The following is a 20029-nucleotide window of genomic DNA, read 5'->3' on the forward strand; positions in this document are numbered from 1 at the left end:
CTGAACTTCTCCGGCAGGGAGTTCACCCGCCACTGACCCACCAGGAGTCCGGAACATTTCTCCCAGTTGATCTTGGCGGAGGATGCATCCGAGTAAATCTGCTGGCATTCCCGCATCCTCCGCAAGTCAGCGGGATCCGTGACCGTGAGGAGCACGTCACCGGCGTAAGCCGAGAGGACCACCTCCACGCCCGGCCCTTGCAGAGCCAGTCCCGTCAACCTCTTCCGCAAGAGGCGCAGGAAAGGCTCTACGCAAACGGCGTATAACTGGCTGGACATGGGGCATCCCTGACGCACCCCCCTCCCGAAGCGAAGGGGCGCCGTCAAGGACCCGTTAACTTTAATCAGACACTCTGCGGCAGCGTACAGAAGTCGGATCCGGGCGACAAAATGCGTCCCGAACCCAAATGCGCGCAGAGTCCCAAAGAGATACTCGTGATCTACCCTGTCGAACGCCTTCTCCTGATCCAGGGAAAGGAAGGCGACCGACAGACCAGCCCTCTGGGAATGGTGGACCAGGTCCCGGACCAGATGGATGTTATCGTGGATGGTCCGGCCCGGGACCGTGTAGGACTGGTCGGGGTGGATCATGTGGGCCAGCACGGCGCCTAGGCGAGCAGACATGGCCCTGGCAAAAATTTTGTAGTCCGTGCTGAGGAAGGAGACCGGGCGCCAGTTCTTAAGGAGGCGGAGATCGCCCATCTTAGGCAGCAGGACAATAACCGCCCTGCGCCAAGAGAGGGGCATCTCCCCGGTCGCCAAACTTTCCCCCAGGACCCGCGCGTAGTCGCCCCCCAAGACGTCCCAGAACGCCCTGTGGAACTCCACGGTCAGCCCGTCCAGCCCCGGGGACTTTCCCCTGGAGAGCTGGCGGAGGGCGCCGGTCAGCTCCTCCAGACTCAGAGGAGCGTCCAATTTTTCGGCGCCCTCCAGGCCGACCTTCGGCAGGTCCTCCCACAAAACTCTGCGCGCATCCTCGCTGGACAGATCCGGAGATAACAGAGCCCCGTAATAGGCGCGGGCCTCCGCGCTGATTCCCTCCGGATCCGAGACCAGAGGTCCGTCGTCGGCCAGCAGCCCCAAGAGCTGCTTACGGACCCCCCGTCTTTTTTCCAGCGAGTAGAAGAAGGGGGAGCCGCGGTCCAGGTCCCGCAGGAACTGGATCCGCGACCTCACGTACGCGCCTCGGGACCCGACGAGCTGCAGGTCCTTCAGCGCGCCCTTCTTCTCTTCGTACACCTTCCGCAGGGCCGGGTCCTCGACGACCTGACCGAGACGGGACTCCAGGTCGAGCACCTCCTTCTCCAACCGCCCGACCCAGGCCTCCCGCCTCTTGGTCGACCCCTTCGCGTACTCCTGACAGAAGAGACAGACGAGAGCCTTGCCCACGTCCCACCATAGCCTCAAGGAGGGGAAGCCCCCCCGCTTCCTTCTCCAGTCGGCCCAGAACCGACGAAACGAATCCTGGAACCGCGCGTCCTCCAGCAGCAGGTTGTTAAAATGCCAGTACGCGGACCCCCCCCCCGCGCGCGCAGCGGAACGAGCTCCGCCCACACCAGGTGGTGGTCCATGCACGGCACCGGCCGCATGGAAGCCGCCGGAACGCAGGAGACGCTGCTGCCATGTCTCTGTACCTCCCTCCTCACCTCTGTCTCATCAGAGTAATCAGGCCTGTTATTTAAGCTGACTATTTCCAGCCCCAGTCGCTCAGTCTTGAGTTCTCATGCCTGCAAGTCACAGGTTAGTTTCTAGTCCTTGCCCTGCGTTTTGTATACTCGCTTTTGTTTCTTTGAATTGTTACTTTGGTCTTTTGTTTGAAGAATTCTCTGTACGCCCTGTATTTGAAGAGCCTTCTACTAAAGCATCTTTTGAGTTTTACTCCATCTCAAGTCTCTGGCTGTCTGTCTGCATTTGGGTCCACTACCACACCCATAACAACGATGGGCCGAATGACCTCTTTCTGTGTTGTATAACTCTATGACTCTAAAACTGTACACAATACTCCAGGTGTGGTCTCACCAAGGCCTTATATAATTGCAGTAAGACTTCTTTCCTCTTATACGCCAATCCTTTTGTAATAAAGGCCAACATACCATTTGCTTTCTGTACCTGCATGTTAACTTTCAGTGATTCTTGTACAAGGATGCCTGGGTCCCTCTAAACACCAACAGTTCCCAATCTCTGCTTTTCTATTTTTTCTACCGAAGTGGATAACTTCACGTTTCTCCACATTATATTCCATCTGCCATGTGCTTGCCCACTCACTTAACCTGTCTATATCCATTTGCAGCCTCTTTAATTCCTCCTCACAACTTACACTCCCATCTAGCTTTGTATCACTTTAGCTCAGAGCATAGCACGATCTGATTGGTAATTTGCATCATGGCCATTCAATATCGAGATCAGGAGAAAGCGCATGACTCAGGTAGGTCAAGTTAGGTTGCAGCAGCTACTTACCACCCTTCCTCACCCTGGTCTGATGGAACCCCGCACAAACAACAAAACACTAATTTTTCATCTCAATAGATAGCATCGACTGCCGCAGAACCCATAAACCTTCTGTAAACTAAATGTTTATCCTCAATGCCAGATACAGCAAGGGATTGAAATTTCCTCTCAGCTGTTCTAACACGTTTTGGTAAACTGTGACATCAAGTTCACCGCACAGTAATACCTGTACATGGTTACTGCGTAGATCTCATTTGTTATTTCACAACCAAACGTGCAGTATGGATTCCACCAGCCCATCAGATTCCTCATCCACTATTTGTGGATTGGAGTAGAAATCTGCCTCTTCTGTTTAGGATTACGTCGCAGGCACAGAAAATTCAGAGATTAATTCCACTTCATTACCCCTCAAGGTCATGGAAAAGAAAGTGAGTGAATCACTCCACTGGCACTATATGCATATAATCTAATGTTCTTCATTAGATGCATGCGCTCCCAATTTCATTGTCTATTGCCCTCGTGGAGATATTGCAGGTCCCTCCGCTACAGCACGGTACAGACTGAGGGCACGGTAGTGTATTGGTTATGTTACAAGACTAGTTATCCAGAGACCTGGTCTAATAATTCAGAGAACGAGAGTTCAAATTCCACCATGGCAGCTTAAGTATTTGATTTTTTTTTAAATCTGGAATTAAAAAGCTGGTATAATAAAAAAAGTGACCATGAAACGATCGGATTGTTGTAAAAACCCAACTGGTTCACTGATGTCCTTCAGGGAAGGAAACCTGCTGTCCTTACCCGGTCCGGCCGATACGTGACTCCAGCCCCCACACCAACGTAGTTGACTCTTAACTGCCCTCTGAAGTGGGGAAGCCCCCCTCAGTTGTATCAGGGCAACTAGGGGTGGGCAATAAATGCCAGCCTGCCCAGCGATGCCAAAGAAAAGAAGAAGGTGCAACAAACTAATCTGGCTGCTCCACAACTTCACCATCAGCAACACACGCGTTCACATGGACAGAATACTGCCGTTACAGAGGTGGCATTTGCTGGCCAAGTGGTCAAGTGCCAGATAAAATTCAATGACAACTAGCTTTTTTCCAACCAGCAGCTAACCGTGGGAATTAACCCAATTCGCCACACAGGCCACACTCTCGGGGGGGGGGGGGGGTGCGGGTAAAAAATCTCAACAGCTCACTTCAAAACACGTACTCAAAACAAGATCACCAACCTCGGGCCACAGCAAGAGACTCGGAATCCATCAAAGGTTCAGCTGTACAATCAATCTCCCGCCAGCTACTATATTAGACCGGCTACATAATGGAGGTGGAGAATTGAGATAAGGCAGGGTTTTTATTAAACGTCTGCGTTCAACGTTACAACTAATTCAAACCATTTCTGCAAAGATATGTTAGTAGAGAATTTTCCACAGGGTACATAGATATCCAGCTGTTTTCAACACTGTTCAGGCCCTAGCAATGACTTTGCCGTGCACCATTTTCCCTGTGTCTTGTTGCCACAATTCACGCAGTAAATCCGGTTTTAATATGAAATGCATTCTGCACTCACCTCCTCGCTGCCCTGAGGTCCAATGGCCTGTTCCGGTCACAAGTGCAAAAAGACAAAAAAATAAAAATAAATATTAGTATTTTTCTTCTTGCCGAGTTTTTGACTTTTCTGGAGATGATGCGCATTTCGCTCATTCTAAATCATCGTGACTTCATTCAAATAGAATAATCCCACAATTTTAGATTTAATTAGCCCCCCCCATCTCATTAAGTGCAAAGTATTAAAAGCCCATCTGTCAATAAACACATTTATTTAGGTTCTTTAAAACAGCAGCTAGAATCACAGAAACCACACAGTGCAGATAGAGGCCATTTCGGCCCATCAAGCCTGCACCGACACATATCCCACCCGATCCCCATAACCCAACGTATTTAATCCCCCTAACACTAAGGGTCAATTTATCATAGCCAATCAACCTAGCCCGCACATCTTTGGACTGTGGGAGGAAACTGGAGCACCTGGAGGAAACCCACGCAAACACGGGGAGAATGTGCAAACTCCACACAGACAGTCACCCGAGGCCGGATTCGAACCCGGGTCTCTGGCGCTGTGAGGCAACAGTGCTAACCACTATGCCACCGTGCAGCAGAGGGACTGCTGGCAATGCAGAGGGTACAATGGCTGACACTGATGCACTACAGCACGCTGGGAAGCGGTTTTTGTCCTTGCAATTCTCTGCGCGAGTCCCCCCATCCCAATAGTCAGGAGGAGGTCATTCTTGGACACCTCATGGCAATGGGTTACAAACGGGTCCAGCACGCTGGCAAATCTTCCTGAGCAACTCACCCGCCAGGGAATGGCGCGCGCGACTCAAACAAGAGAACAATTTTTAAAAATAGGTAAAGTGGAGAAATAAGTTTTTATTATGCAGCAAGTAAAATATAAAGTAAACCTGTTACCAACAATTGTGTTTGAAAGCATGATTAGCCTTTTAGATATTCAAGGGACAGTTGGCCTCAACGGTAACTTCAATCTCACCTATCTCCTAGATATTAGACTGAGTGGCCACCAGAGAGATTGCAATTCATCCCCTTTTCGATCATTCTATACAATACAGTGAAATCTCTTTATGGTACTCCACACTGAAAGCTATCTATCCTGTAAAATACTGTAAGGAACACGAGACTTTCTGGGATGTTACAGAATGGTGCATGCAGACAGAATGCAATGGTAATGGCCCAGGAATTCGGGTCTCCACGGGTGAGTACGCACGGGGTACTCACCCGTAAGCCCAACGGAAGTGCCAGTTTCCTGCATGCACTGCGCATGAAACCGGCACTTCCGATCCTCTGAACGAAGGGGTTCAGAGGTCGAACGCGTGCGCGGGAGAGGCTGCGCGTGCGCATCGAACTTCGTTTTTTTTTTGCAGGTTTCTCCGGGAGGGTAAGTCTCCAGAAGTTAGACATGTAAAAAGCAGGCGTAAGGCCTGCCTTTTACAAGGTAAGTGGTGAATTAATTAAAATTAAAACATTTTTTCCACAGGTTAATTATTTTTAAATACTTTAAAGCAAGATAAGTTTATTTTTAGCCCCGTTAGAATATAAAATTAATTTTTTCAAAAATTTAAATTATTGTTTAAAATAGTTATTTCATGTAATTTATAGTTTATTTAAAAAATGTGATGTTTTAAAAAAATGTATTTGAAGATTTAGTGCTGTTTTGGAGCCGTAGTATTTATAAGTCAAGTCAGCTCTTCCTGTCAATCTTATGAATGGAGCATTCCCTGCTCCGATTGGCTCCCCATGGCCCACATGATCCCAGGGGACGCATCGAACTAACTGCGCCCCTGGGGTACGCAAGCACTGCGCGCCGGCAGCTAGAGCAGGCCCAGGATCGGAATTCCACGGGGGCCCACAGCTCAACGGCCGGCGCGCAAGGTAAGTGCAGATCGGGGGCTTGCACCCGCGGGAAGCCCCCGACCCGAATTTCTGGGCCATTGTTTTCTCCTTTCCCCTCTCCAGTTCCGTGTCATTGTCAGCCCCACTATCCTCACAGAATTCTCAGTCTATTTTGCACAGCGAGTTGTGAATATATCTAACTGACTACCCGGGGCGGGGGGGGAGAAGACCGTGTGAGTGGATGATGCTGGCAAATTCAAAAAAGGAGCTGGATAGACACTTGGCAGGAAACATGACTGAGGGGGTTTGAGAGATAGCGTGTCGCACGACATTTTACAAAGTTCAGGTCTGGTCAGCCACGCTGGAAAGGTCACTTCTGGCTCTGTCTATTACTAATGTTCTAATCAGCATTCTACAGTTGCTGTCAGGCTCAAGCAAAGACATCTGATGGTATAATGAGCTGCACAAATCGTCTTTTTTTGCTCCCATTTGGTGTCTCAGGACCACAATGTCCTAAAATGTATCTCTCAGTTCTTCTAATTTTACTGCAACCTCTGTGAAATGGATCTAAAAATGCCTTCACAAGATGTTTTCAACTCCTGTGTAACAACTCACAACATTTCTCCCCGATCGCACTCTTCCACTTGTCACAGCACCTCTTAACTGCGGTGTTAAATTTAATAGCAAATGCTTCTCTTTGCAAAAACTCTCAAATGTTTTGCAAAACTTCAAGAAAATTCCAGCACAAAGCACAGTGCCAGGCTCACTGCAAAGTGCTACAGGCACTTTCAACAATCATTAACTGAAAAAAATCGCTGTTGGCATCATCCCCAAGGCATGCAGTATTTGAGCGTTACCAGTCATTTAGTGAATCCTGACTAGCCCTCACTTGAGTGTCAGCTGTGGCTCAGTCGCCTCAGAGTCAGAAGGTCGTGGGTTCAAGTCCCACTCCAGCAGGCCCAAGCACAAAAATCTGGGCCAACTCTCCAGTGCAGTGCTAAGAGAGTGCTGCACTGTCGGAGGTACCGTCTTTTGGATTAGACGTTAAACCGAGGCCCCGTCTGCTCTCTCAGGTGGGCATAAAAGATCCCACGGCAATATTTGAAAGAAGAGCAGGGGAGTTATCCCCGGTGTTATCCCTCAAAGTCTTGCTTTCTTTCACTTGACGCATGTTTCCAGAATGCTCCGAAACTGCTGGAGAACAAAGTTGCATCTAAGAACATCTCTGTATTAGACTCAATAACCCATTCCTACCATGACAGCTTACAGGAAACTCTTTGGTATCCGGCACCGACGGGACGGTTGATTTCGGATGACAGAGGGGGTTATCTACCGAGGCTATTTTTAACAAACAAAAGTTAAAAAATCAAGAAATATGCAGTATACAGTAATTGGGTACTCACCTACAGAATGTTGTGTTAAATGGATGGTGAAAGATGCTTGATTAAGTACAGTATTGCCAGTTGAGGGTAATCCATAACTCTCGAATGACTTCCGACAGCGCCAAGAAGCCGAGTAGTGGCAGTTTGGAGAACTACCCCCACTGACTAACTCGGCCACCGCGGGAGACTCGGACTCGGCAACATTTCCGGTTATTGAGGTCTTGTTTTCGGAGTATGAATTTTGCCGGTTAATAGAGAATTCCGGATATTTAGGTTCCGTTTAAACAAGAGTTTCCTGCATTAAGATCACAGCGCAACATATTCTAATGCTAACATATATCCATGTACGATTTCTTAGTAACCCTCATATTGTGTAGGTGTTACTAGAGGCTGCAGTCTGTTGGTTAAAGGTGACCCACTGTACACTTTAGTAGAAAATTATTTTTTTCTCCCCACACAGTATGGGATTGCATTCAGTATTCCACTAGCACTGGACATAGCAGAGGAGACCAGCAAGAGGAAAAATGGGTTGCCCTTGATGTCATGTAGCACACAGGCATAGCATCAGGTCCCACTTCAACGCAACAAAGCTAGCCCGCCCTACCAGGCATAGCTAGCTGGAAATTACAGAAGAGATGTGCCCAAGGAGGCCGAGGCATAGCATGAAGGTTGTTACAGAGATTTGTCATCTCCTTGAGGAAGACTCCGGGAGAAGAACCATCATCCTTATGGAACAATTAGCGGCCAAAGTCACCTTAGCCATCAATTTTTGTGTGTCAGATCCTTTCAGGCAAGCACAGGCAACATCGGCAGTGTTGGCTAGTTTGCTATGCACAGATCTATCAGGGTCATCATCAAAGAATTGTTATTCCGTGGGGTCAATGACTTTCTGTATTGAACAATAGCATCAATGTGAGAGGGCAAGACAAGTCTACAGAACATTGCCCAGGGTCCGGGGGGGGGGGTCAGCATTTGCACCCATGTTGGCATTTCACGCCCTTGTTGACCATACTGGGGACATGATTGACTTTGGCTTCTCCCTTTGGCAATAACTGAAACAAAAGGGGATTTTATTCTCTCAATGTCAATGTGGAATGCGACCACCAAGACACAATCATGTGGATCAATGCCTCCTCCTCTGGAATCCCACACACTGCCTTCATGTTAAGGCATTTACCTGTTCCCTTCTTACATGAAGGGGGTGGAAAAGTGGGAGAATGGCTCCCAAGAGACCAAGACTAGCCTCTGCAGCCATGGCTGGAGACACCCTTGTGACACACATAGCAGAAGCAAAGAGCAGATGCAACAAAGTTCCTGTTATAGAATTATCAAACATACCAGCGGGATTTTGAAGCGGCTGCGTGGCTGGTGGGGAGATGTTGCCTTACAGTACAAGCCCTTCCACCCTAACCATGCCTTCAAGAATAATTATAGTCTGGAGCTTGATCCTTAACCACATCGTACCCATCGCTGAAGACATGGAAGACCAAGAGGGTGAACAACTGGTGCACCAGGCACTGATTCAAGATACATTCCCAGGAACGCATGGCCACACCATTTCTTAAAGCTGGAGACTCCATCTTCAAAAGTAACTGCACAAAATACCTTCACGCTTAGTTCCTCAAATACCATTTATTGCCATCATATGGTGGGCTCCTGCTGTATCGGAAATGATGACGAGTAAGTACTCAGCATGACTCGAGTGCAGTGCAATTATTTCATCCAGTATGTGTTGTTTGAATATTGTCAGCTGCCCCTCTGTGCTTTGTTTCAGACGTGTGTAACACCTCACCACTGCTCCATCTGAGCGATTGCCTAGTGTAAGCAGCAAGTTTGCTGGTTGGCCCGCAGTGTTTCAGTCGACAGCCTCCCGAGACTCTGGCGATTCCAGACCTCCTCGGGTGGGCGAGGTAGTGTGAGGGTTGCACGTCGCTATCATTAACATCTAGTGCTGTCTTGGCGGCCTATTTTCTGCCACGCCCTCTTCATTCCTTTCCTTCCTGACACCCTGCACTAGGACCTCCAACATGTGCGCAGTAAACCTCACATCCCTCACTCTGTAATGCCCCATTCTTCAGCCATTTTAATCAGTTAGCTGGCCCCCCCGAGCTCTCCAGTGCTATTTCAGTTGTTCGAATAGCTCCAAGTTGCAGTTCACAGCTGACTGTGAGGATTATTGCGTCTCTCGTTCATTGGGTGGAAAGGAGTTAAAGCCCAATTTTTAGGACACGTAACAAAAGAGAAAATCTGTGTGTTGTGCAGCTTTTTTCCTAACCCTAAAAAACCTGAAAGTAATCCTCAATTAAACCCTTAAATGTTCTCTTGTAAAATGCTTCATTTTTAAATCATCTTTGATCTGGCTAGATCTCTCCTCTCCTGAAAGCAGACTCCTTGTTAGAGTGCAGCGCCATCGGTACTAGTCACCACCTGGTACCTCAGTCATGGGAGCATTATTCATGTGTGTACCTTGGCAGCGACCATCAGCAAACTTCTGGACTGTGGGAGAAGCCAAAGTCAATCATGTCCCCAGGCCACACCCACACATGCAAAATTCCAGCTTGGGTCACTGAATACAGACTATATATTTGCAGGGCTATGGGGGAAAGAGCAGGGGAGTGGGACGAATTGGAGAGCTCTTTCAAAAAGGCCAGCACAGTCACGGTGGGCCGAATGGCCTCCTTCTGTGCTGTATGATTCTAAGAATGGAAATTCGAGCCACATAGCAACTTCAATCAGACAGTATACTGATGCTTTAGGGACTATGGAAATGCTTATGCTCAAGAATCAGAATGGCATTCCAGGGCTTGGTGAGAACGAAAGATCAACTCGCTCAAAGATCGTGCGCACCTTGTTCTACCTTGTTCTTCTTCTTAGGCAGTCCCTCGGATCCGAGGATGACTTGCTTCCACACTAAAAATGAGTTCTCAGGTGACTGATGAGTCCAATGCGGGACCTACAGTCACTGTCACAGGTGGGGCAGACGGTGGTTGAAGGGGCAGGTGGGTGGGGTGCTTGGGTTGACGTGCGCTCCTTCCACTGTTTGCGCTTGGCTTCCGCTTGCTCCCGGCGAAGAGACTCGAGGTGTTCGCCGCCTTCCCGGATGCTTCTCCTCCACTTTGTGCAGTCTTGGGCCAGGGATTCCCAGGTGTCGGTGGGGATGTTGCACTTTTTCAAGGAGGCTTTGAGGGTGTCCTTGAAGCGTTTCCCCTGCCCACCTGGAGCTCCAAGTAGAGTGCTAGTTTTGGGAGTCTCGTATTGGGCATGCGGACGATGTGACCCGTCCATCGGAGCTGATTGAGCGTGGTCAAAGCTTCGATGCTGGGGATGTTGGCCTGAGCGAGAACACTATGTTGCTATGGGGTTAGTGTGTTGCTATGGGGTTAGTGTGTTGTTATGGGGTTAGTGTGTTGCTATGGGGATAGTGTGTTGCTATGGGGATAGTGTGTTGCTATGGGGATAGTGTGTTGCTATGGGGATAGTGTGTTGCTATGGGGTTAGTGTGTTGCTATGGGGTTAGTGTGTTGCTATGGGGTTAGTGTGTTGCTATGGGTCTCTCCAGCTGCAGCGGCTCCTCTGACGTCAGGCGCACGGCAGCGGGGGTTGCGTGGTGACGTCAGACGCACCGTGCGTGGCCTGGGCCCGGGAGCCGAAGCCCCAAAGATGGCGGCCGGCGGTGCGCCTTTCCTGCCAATGGATTTGCAGGATCTTGCGGAGGCAGCGTTGGTGGTACCTCTCCAATGCTTTGAGGTGCCTGTTGTACATGGTCCATGTCTCTGAGGCATAAAGCAGGGCGGGTATCACTGCTGCTCTGTAGACCATGAGCTTAGTGCCGGGTCTGAGATCCTGGTCTTCAAACACTCTCTTTCTCCAGTCTCTGAATTGGAACGGGGGACAGATTTCTTTGGTGCGCTAGGTGTAATGGAATCTTAATGTAATCTTGTGATCTTAATGTAACATATGAAGAGTGGGGCTAATCACATGGGGGAGGGGATCTAATTAATAGTACGCCTTGCCCTTCTTCAGTCCAGTGCCAGATCAGGCCCTAACTCCCAGATTTACGCTACAGTGTCTCAGCATTTTGCACCCCCACACCCCTGCTATCGTGTAAACGCAACGTGAGATGGATGCAAGAGCGGAGAGGTGGACCAATGTTGATTTGGTCATTTACAATGAACAGGTTAAAATTCCATTACACCTAACACACCAAAGAAATCTGTCCCCCGTTCCAATTCAGAGACTGGGGAAAGAGACTTTTTTTTAATCCATTCGTGGGATGTGGGCGTCACTGGCAAGGCCGGCATTTATTGCCCATCCCTAATTGCCCTTGAGAAGATGGTGGCGAGCCGCCGCCTTGAACCGCTGCAGTCCGTGTGGTGAAGGTACTCCCACAGTACTGTTAGGGAGGGAGTTTCAGGATTTTGACCCAGCGACGATGAAGGAACAGCAATATACTTCCAAGTCAGGATGGTGTGCAACTTGGAGGGGGAACGTGCAGGCGATGGTGTTCCCATGTGCCTGCTGCCCTTGTCTTTCTAGCTGGAAGAGGTTGCGGGTTTGGGAGGAGTTGCTGAAGAAGCCTTGGCGAGTTGCTGCAGTGCATCTTGAGAAAGAGAACAAGCAGATTCAATAGTAACATTCAAAAGGAGAATTGGATAAATACGTGAAGGAAAAAAAATTACAGAGCTATCGGGAAGGAGCAGGGAGTGGGACTAATTGGATAGCTCTACCAAAGAGCCGGCACAGGCTCGATGGGCCGAATGGTGTCCTTCTGTGCTGTATCATCCTATGGTCTATTGAAAAGCAAAGAGCTGTAATCAGAGCCACCCAGCACTCTAACGTTTCCACATGTTACCTGTGCCAGATTTGTGTTTTACAAATGCCAACTATCTCATCAATTTATATATTTCAGTATGTAACAGCAATCTGGGTTACTGTTGCAATTTATACAAATTGTATAATTATCTCCAACAACAGGATCAAAATCTGGACACACGAAACCCATTATCACAATTACTGTGGTTTAAAGCTGTGTTGCCTGCCCAGTGCCAGGGTTCGGGACATCTGCTCTGGGCTGGAGAGGAACTTGCAGTGGGAGGGGGAGGAGCCAGTGGTCGTGGTCCATGTAGGTACCAATGACATAGGTAGAACTAGGAAAGAGGTTCTGCTGAGAGAGAGTATGAGCAGCTAGGGGCTAAATTAAAAAAGCAGAACCTCAAGGGTAATAATGTCTGCATTATTACCTGAGCCACGAGCAAATTGGCATAAGGTAAATAAAATTAGAGAGATGAATGCGTGGCTCAAAGACTGGTGTGGGAGAAATGGGTTTCAATTCCTGGGGCACTGGCACCAGTACTGGGGAAAGTGGGATCTGTATCGTTGGGACATTCTTCACCTGAACCATGCAGGGACCAGTGTTCTGGTGAGTAGTATAACTAGGGCGGTAGAGAGGGCTTTAAACTAAATATTGGGGACATGGGATCAAATTTGGGAAGATGTGGTAATTCAAAGATTAGAGACAAGGCAATAGAGAAAGGTATTAATATGGGAAATGATAAACAGACTGTGACAGGAAGGGATAGAGAGTACAAATCTAAGAGTGAATCAACAGATAAGGCTAGAGGTTACAAAAATAATAAAAGGACAAAACTAAAGGCTCTGCATCTGAATGCACGTAGCATTCAAAACAAAACAGATGAACTGATAGCGCAAATAGAAATAAATAAATATGATCTGATAGCCATTACAGAAACATGACTGCAGGATGACATAGATTGGGACCTAAATATTGAAGGGTACATGACATTTAGGAAGGACAGGAAGGTGGGAAAAGGTGGAGGGTGGCTCTGTTAATTAATGATGGTATTAGCACAATAGAGAGGGGGATGACCTAAGTTCAGGAAACCAGGATGTAGAAGCGGTTTGGGTAGAGATGAGAAATAACAAAGGCAAGAAGTCACTTGTGGGAGTGGTGTACAGGCCCCCTAACAGTAACTACATGGTAGGATGGAGTATAAAGGAAGAAATAATGGGAGCTTGTCAGAAGGGTACGGCAATAATCATGGGGGATTTTAATCTGCATATAGACTGGAAAAATCAGATGGGCAAAGGTAGCATAGATGAGGAGTTCATGGAATGTTTTCGGGATAGTTTCTTACAACAGCACGTACTGGAGCCAACCAGAGAGCAGTCTATACTAGACCTGGTATTGTGCAACGAGATAGGATTAATTAATGAACTCATAGTGAAGGCGCCCCTAGGTAGCAGCGATCATAATATGATTGAATTTTACATTCCGTTTGAGAGAGAGAGAAGAGTGGGTCAAAGACTAGTATTTTAAACTTCAATAAGGGTAATTATGAGGGCATGAAAGCAGAGCTAGCTAAAGTGAACTGGCAAATTAGGTTAAGGGATAGTTCAATAGAGTTGCAGTGGCAGACATTTAAGCGGATATTTCAAAATACACAGAATATATACATTCCAACAAGAAAGCAAAATTCCAAGGGGAGGACCCACCATCCGTGGTTAACTAAAAAAGTTAAAGATAGTATTAAACTTAAAGAAAAAGCATATAATTGTGCAAAGATGGGTGGCAGGTCAGAAGATTGGACAGAATATAAAAAAAACAGCAAAGAATGACTAAAAGGTTAATAAGGAGAGAAAAATTAGAGTATGAGAGAAAGCTAGCTAGAAATATAAAAACAGATAGTAAGAGTTTCTATAGATATTTTAAAAAGAGTTAACAAAGTCAGCGTTGGTCCTATAAAAAGTGAGTCTGGGGAATTAATAATGGAAAATAAGGAGATGGCAGTTGAATTGAACAGGTATTTTGCATCGGTCTTCACTATAGAGGATACAAGTAACATCCCAGAAATAGCTGCAAATCAGGAAATGGAAGGGAGGGAGGAACTCAAGAAAATTATAATCACCAGGGAAGTGGTACTGAGCAAATTGTTGGAGCTGTGGGCTGACAAGTCCCCGGGTCCTGATGGACGTTATCCTAGGGTCTTAAAAAAAGTGGCTAGTGAGATAGTTGATGCTTTGTTTTTAATTTTCCAAAATTCCCTAGATTCGGGGAAGGTTCCATTAGATTGGAAAATAGCAAATGTAACTCCTTTATTCAAAAAGGGAGGGAGACAGAAAGCAGGAAACTACAGGCCAGTTAGCTTAACATCTGTCATAGGGAAGACGTTAGAAGCTATTATTAAAGATGTTATAGCAGGGCACTTAGAAAAGTTCAAAGTAATCAGGCAGAGTCAACATGGTTTTGTGCAAGGGAAATCATGTTTAACCAATTTATTGGAGTTCTCTGAGGAAGTAACATGTGCTGTGGATAAAGGGGATGTACTGTACTTAGATTTCCAGAAAGCATTTGATAAGGTGCCACATCAAAGGTTATTGCGGAAAATAAAAGCTCATGGTGTAGGGGGTAACATATTGGCATGGATAGAAGATTGGCTAGCTAACAGGAAACAGAGAGTAGGCATAAATGGGTCATTTTCTGATTTGCTAGATGTAACGAGTGGTGTGCCACAGGGATCAGTGCTGGGGCCTCAACTTTTTACAATTTATATAAATGACTTGGATGAAGGGACCGAAGGTATGGTTGCTAAATTTGCTGATGACACAAAGATAGATAGGAAAGTAAATTGTGAAGAGGACATAAGGAGGCTACAAAGGGATATAGATAGGTTAAGTGAGTGGGCAAAGATCTGGCAAATGGAGTATAATGTGAGAAAATATGAAATTGTCCATTTTGGCAGGAAGAATAAAAAAGAAGCATATTATCTAAATGGTGAGAGATTGCAGAGCTCTGAGATGCAGAGGGATCTGGGTGTCCTAGTGCATGAATCACAAAAGGTTACTATGCAAGTACAGCAAGTAATTAGGAAAGCTAATAGAATGTTATTGTTTATTGCGAGGGGAATTTAATACAAAAGTAGGGAGGTTATGCTTCAGTTATACAGGGCATTGGGGAGACCACATCTGGAGTACTGTGTACAGTATTGGTCTCCTTATTTAAGGAAGGATGTAAATGCGTTGGAAGCAGTTCAGAGAAGGTTTACTAGACTAATGCCTGCAATGGGCGAGTTGTCTTTTGAGGAAAGGTTGGACAGGCTAGGCTTGTATCCGCTGGAGTTTAGAAGATTAAGAGGTGACTTGATTGAAACATATAAGATCCTGAGGGGTCTGGACAGGGTGGATGTGGAGAGGATGTTTCCTCTTGTGGGAGAATCTAGAACTAGGGGTCACTGTTTAAAAATAAGGGGTCGCCCATTTAAGACAGATATGAGGAGAATTTTTTTTCTCACAGAGGGTCGTGAGTCCTTGGAACTCTCTTCCTCAGAGGGCGGTGGAAGCAGAATCTTTGAATATTTTTAAGGCAGAGGTAGATAGATTCTTGATAAGCAAGGGGGTGAAAGGTTATCGGGGGTAGGCGGGAATGTGGAGTAATCAGATCAGCCATGATCTTATTGAATGGCGGAGCAGGCTCGAAGGGCCGAGTGGCCTACTCCTGCTCCTAATTCGTATGTCCGTAAGCTGTCTTGTCACACTGTAACAGAAACTGAACTAGAAACATCTTAATAAAAATAAAAATACTGTTGAAAATCCATCAAAAACACACAGATCATTCAGCATCTGTAAAAAGAACAGGCAAGTTCAAGTTTTGGGTGTTTGGGACGCTTTGCCAGAACTGAAAGACAAGCAAGCTTTTCAGTAGGGTGGGGACAGAGTCGAGGACGGCAGAAGTAACAGGTAGTGAAGTTAGAGAGAGGAAGTTAATGGGTTGAGCAACCTGCCAGCTGCTTAATAGAAAATTATCAGATGATATCAAAGAGTCTGGTTAGAATGGCGCAGGATTAATAAGATGGAGAGCTCAACAAGAGTTGAGCCACCGGGCAAGTCAAAGTCACGTTATCATAACAAGGCCATCAACAAGCAGCCTTCGACATGTCACACTGTAGCATGATTTATGGAATAACTCTGCAATCGTGAAGATTTCTCCTTTGGCAAACACAAGGCTAATTTGAAACGTCCATGCTGCCAATGGGAAATTCAGGCAAGCGCTGCCCACAATTTTCCAACCATTGATGGGTGCAGGACTGAGAGTATCTATGAAGAAGCCTATTGGAGTATATAGCATCTGGATCAAGAGAGCTCAGTTAAGAGTGGGTGGGTGGGACAAACAATATATCTACAAGATTGATGATTCGTTAATAATCAGAAAATTATGGGTAGCGTGCACCCAAATTACCGGTACAAGTTGCCGGATGGCAGCTAGAATTTGTGAAGTTTCTCCTCATGTTCAACCCTTCCCTGCACCCAGCTGCCTGCCTGTACAACTAATGTAGTCGCTGAAGATGCATTTACGAGTTCTATAAACACCTAGCTGTCTACAGAAAAGAACAATCTGCAGCATGTTGTTTGGAAATGTAGAATGTTGCAGAATTATTGCATCAAACATTACTGGAGCACTGGACGCTGAACTAGGAAATCCAAGGTCAAAAATCTCAGTTTCAACATTCACATACTAGCTCCCAAGAGGAGAGGCGTTTGTCAGTTGGGTTGAATAAGGAGTAGGGGATCCCAGACAGAGAAATTCCCTTTCTACATCCCTTAAACACATCCCTAGCTAAATGTATAAAGAAGCTGAATTGTCAGCATAGGGGAGAAGACTATAGAGTATATAACTAGTGGATCAAGGACAGTTGGGATGCTGAGGGCTAACTCCATGGTGGGGAGCAAACAAAATATCTGATCTTTGTCTTAGCTGTTGAATATTGTGCCATTGTAGGAATTGACGAATTCCTAACCAATAACTGAGGTCGACTGAGGAGATCAATCAAATAGGTCTTCAATGTAAGACTAAACGAGTTCAAACAGTTTGTTGAGATCGATACAGGAGAACCACAAAAACAGGTCTTAACAAGATGGAGATTCCACGAGGACTGCCCGGACAGTCACGTGGTTTGCGATGTGACGTCATTGCGTTTGCCCGCGTTTTCCCGCGCTCTTAAAGGGGCCACGCCCCGTACATACAAACACTATATACAAAACACAGTAATGTCTAACACAATGGTACAGGCTTAGGCTGGTGTTAGAACATCGTTAAAGGGAATTATATACAGTTGCCCAGAGTCATTCAGTGGCTCCGCCACATGCGCCCCCCCAGAATTCGCTTTAACAGACAAAGTCAAACGGTGAGGGGGTCTGATGAGCCTGTCGGAACGACTCCTGTACTCCTGAGGCAGAGGCTGTTGGGCGGCTGGCGGTCTGGCGGGCGGTTGCGATTGGTCTGCCGGAATGGCGATGGGTGGCCAACCTCATCTCGGTGGTTGTGCTGTCTCAACGGGGCGGTCGAGGTCCAGATGTGCTGGCTTTAAGTGATCGACCGAAATGTGGTCCGGTTTACCACCGACATCTACCATGAAGGTTTTGTCCCCTGCCTCCAACACGCGGAAGGGACCAGTATATGGGGCCTTGAGTGTATCTCTATGAGCATCATGGCGAATAAAGACGTACTCAGCCTTGTGAAGCTCCGGGGGAACGTGCGAACTCTGCAGCCCGTGGTGCGAAGTGGGCACCGGTGCGAAGCATCTGGCCGCCTCCTGGTGACTAGTAAGCTGGTCAGACGCGGACCATGGCTTCGTCGAAGCTGGCAGGAAATCCCCCGGGACTCGCAGCGACTGACCGTACACCAGCTCCGCTGATGAAGAGCGAAGGTCTTCTTTGGGGGCCGTGCGAAGGCCCAACAGGACCCACGGTAGCTTGTCTGCCCATCCAGCGTCCTGGAGGCTGGCCCTCAGGGCGGCTTTCAGTGTTCGGTGGAAACCTTCACACAGGCCATTCGCCTGTGGGTGGTAGGCTGTGGTGCGATGTAATTTGACACCGAGTCCTTGGGCCACTGCATTCCAGAGTTCGGAGGAAAACTGCGGTCCTCTGTCGGAAGAAATATCTGCGGGCACTCCGAAATGGGCGACCCAGGTGGAAATGAATGCCCTGGCCACGTCCGCCGAAGTAGTGGATAACAGGGGAACCGCCTCCGGCCATCTGGTGGTGTGGTCAACCATGGTCAGGATGTGTGCAAAACCATGGGAGGATGGGAGTGGTCCTACCAGGTCCACATTGACATGGTCAAAACGTCGCTCCGGAACTGTGAAGGTGGCCAACGGAGCTTTGACGTGGCGCTGTACTTTGGCCTTTTGGCAGACCACGCAGGTGTTGGCCCAGTCGCGGACATCCTTGTGCATGCCATGCCATACGAATTTTGCTGACATCAGCTTCCGAAAGGCCTTCATTCCTGGGTGTGACAACCCATGTATGGCGTCGAACACTTTACGGTGCCAGACGACCGGCACGACCGGGCGAGGGTCCCGTATGGAGACGTCACACAACAGCGTGGTACCTGCCGAATGGAACTTGACGTCGGCCAACCGGAGGCCAGTGACGGTCGTTCTGCAGGCTTGGACTTCTGGGTCTGAGGCTTGGTCCGCTGCCATAAGGGCGTAATCGATGCCCAAATGAACCGTATTGACGGTCGCGCGGGAGAGGCAGTCTGCCACCAGGTTGTCCTTACCAGCCACGTGCTGTATATCCATGGTGAATTCGGATATGTAGGTCAGTTGACATTGCTGTCGGGATGACCACGGTTTGGCGGTCTTGGCCATGGCAAAAGTTAGTGGCTTATGGTCCACAAAGGTGGTGAAAGGACGTCCTTCCAGGAGGAAGCGAAAATGGCGGATGGCCAGAAAAAGGGCGAGCAACTCCCGGTCGAACGTGCTATATGCTCTCTCGTTCCGCCGTAGTTGACGGCTGAAGAATGCCAACGGCTGCCACGTCCCGTTCACCCACTGCTCTTGCACGGCCCCGATTGCGTAGTCTGACGCGTCGGTGGTGAGGGCGATGGTGGTTCCTGGCAGCGGGTGCGCCAGCATGGTTGCATTGGCTAAGGCGCTTTTGGTGTCGTCGAACGCTCGGGCCATGTTGTCCGTCCAGTCTACCGGGTTCTTGCTAGTCTTGCCCTTGAGGGCCTCGTACAGGGGCTGCATGAGTAGTGCTGCCTTAGGCACGAAATGGTGGTAAAAGTTTACAATGCTTAGATATTCCTGCAGGGCCTTAATGGTTTGCGGGCGTGGGAAGGATATCACCGCCTCTACCTTCGCTTGTAAAGGAACCGCTCCCTCTGCGGTGATGCGATGTCCCAGGAAATCAATTTGGCGCAGGCCAAACTGACACTGGGCCGGGTTGATAATCAGGCCGTGTTGGCTGAGGCGTTGAAAAAGGGTGCGTAGGTGACAGATATGTTCTTCTTTAGTGGGGCTGGCAATTAGGATATCGTCCAGGTAGATGAAGAGGAACTTGAGGTCCCACAGCACGGAGTCCATCAGGCGTTGGAAAGCCTGGGCGGCGTTCTTTACCAAACGGCATTCGCAGAAACTCAAAGAGGCCAAATGGGGTGATGACTGCGGTCTTCTGGACGTCCTGTGGGTGCACTGGGACCTGGTGGTAGCCCTGTACAAGGTCGACTTTCGAGAAGATGGTGCTCCCTGCCAAATAGGCAGAGGAATCCTGGATGTGGGGGATCGAGTACCGATCAGGAGTGGTGGCGTCGTTTAGGCGTCGATAGTCGCCACATGGTCGCCATCCGCCGCCAGGCTTCGGGACGATATGGAGGGATGAAGACCAGGGACTATTCGACCGGTGAATAATCCCTAACCGTTCCATGGTCGCGAACTCCGCCTTTGCGACCGCCAGCTTGCCAGGTTCCAGGCGCCGGGCCCGCGCGTAGACCGGGGGC

The 20029-nt window shown here is 48.2% G+C and overlaps 1 protein-coding gene across 4 annotated transcripts in view; it reads right to left on the minus strand.

Moving 5' to 3' along the window:
• The window catches only part of aatkb (apoptosis-associated tyrosine kinase b), a 451450-nt gene that overhangs the window by 361224 nt on the left and 70197 nt on the right, over positions 1–20029 (minus strand). For all 4 annotated transcript variants that reach the window (XR_015073152.1, XM_085963822.1, XM_085963821.1 and 1 more), the window contains exon 2: positions 4014–4040. Coding sequence is in view for 3 of the 4 variants with exons in the window: in XM_085963822.1 (XP_085819948.1) it covers positions 4014–4040 (27 nt within the window). In the remaining variant the exon portion in view is untranslated. The remainder of the gene's footprint in view (positions 1–4013; positions 4041–20029) is intronic.

The sequence above is a fragment of the Somniosus microcephalus genome, chromosome 21 (assembly GCF_052327205.1).
Source record: "Somniosus microcephalus isolate GS21.2 chromosome 21, FLI_Smic_1.0, whole genome shotgun sequence".
Taxonomy (NCBI): domain Eukaryota; kingdom Metazoa; phylum Chordata; class Chondrichthyes; order Squaliformes; family Somniosidae; genus Somniosus; species Somniosus microcephalus.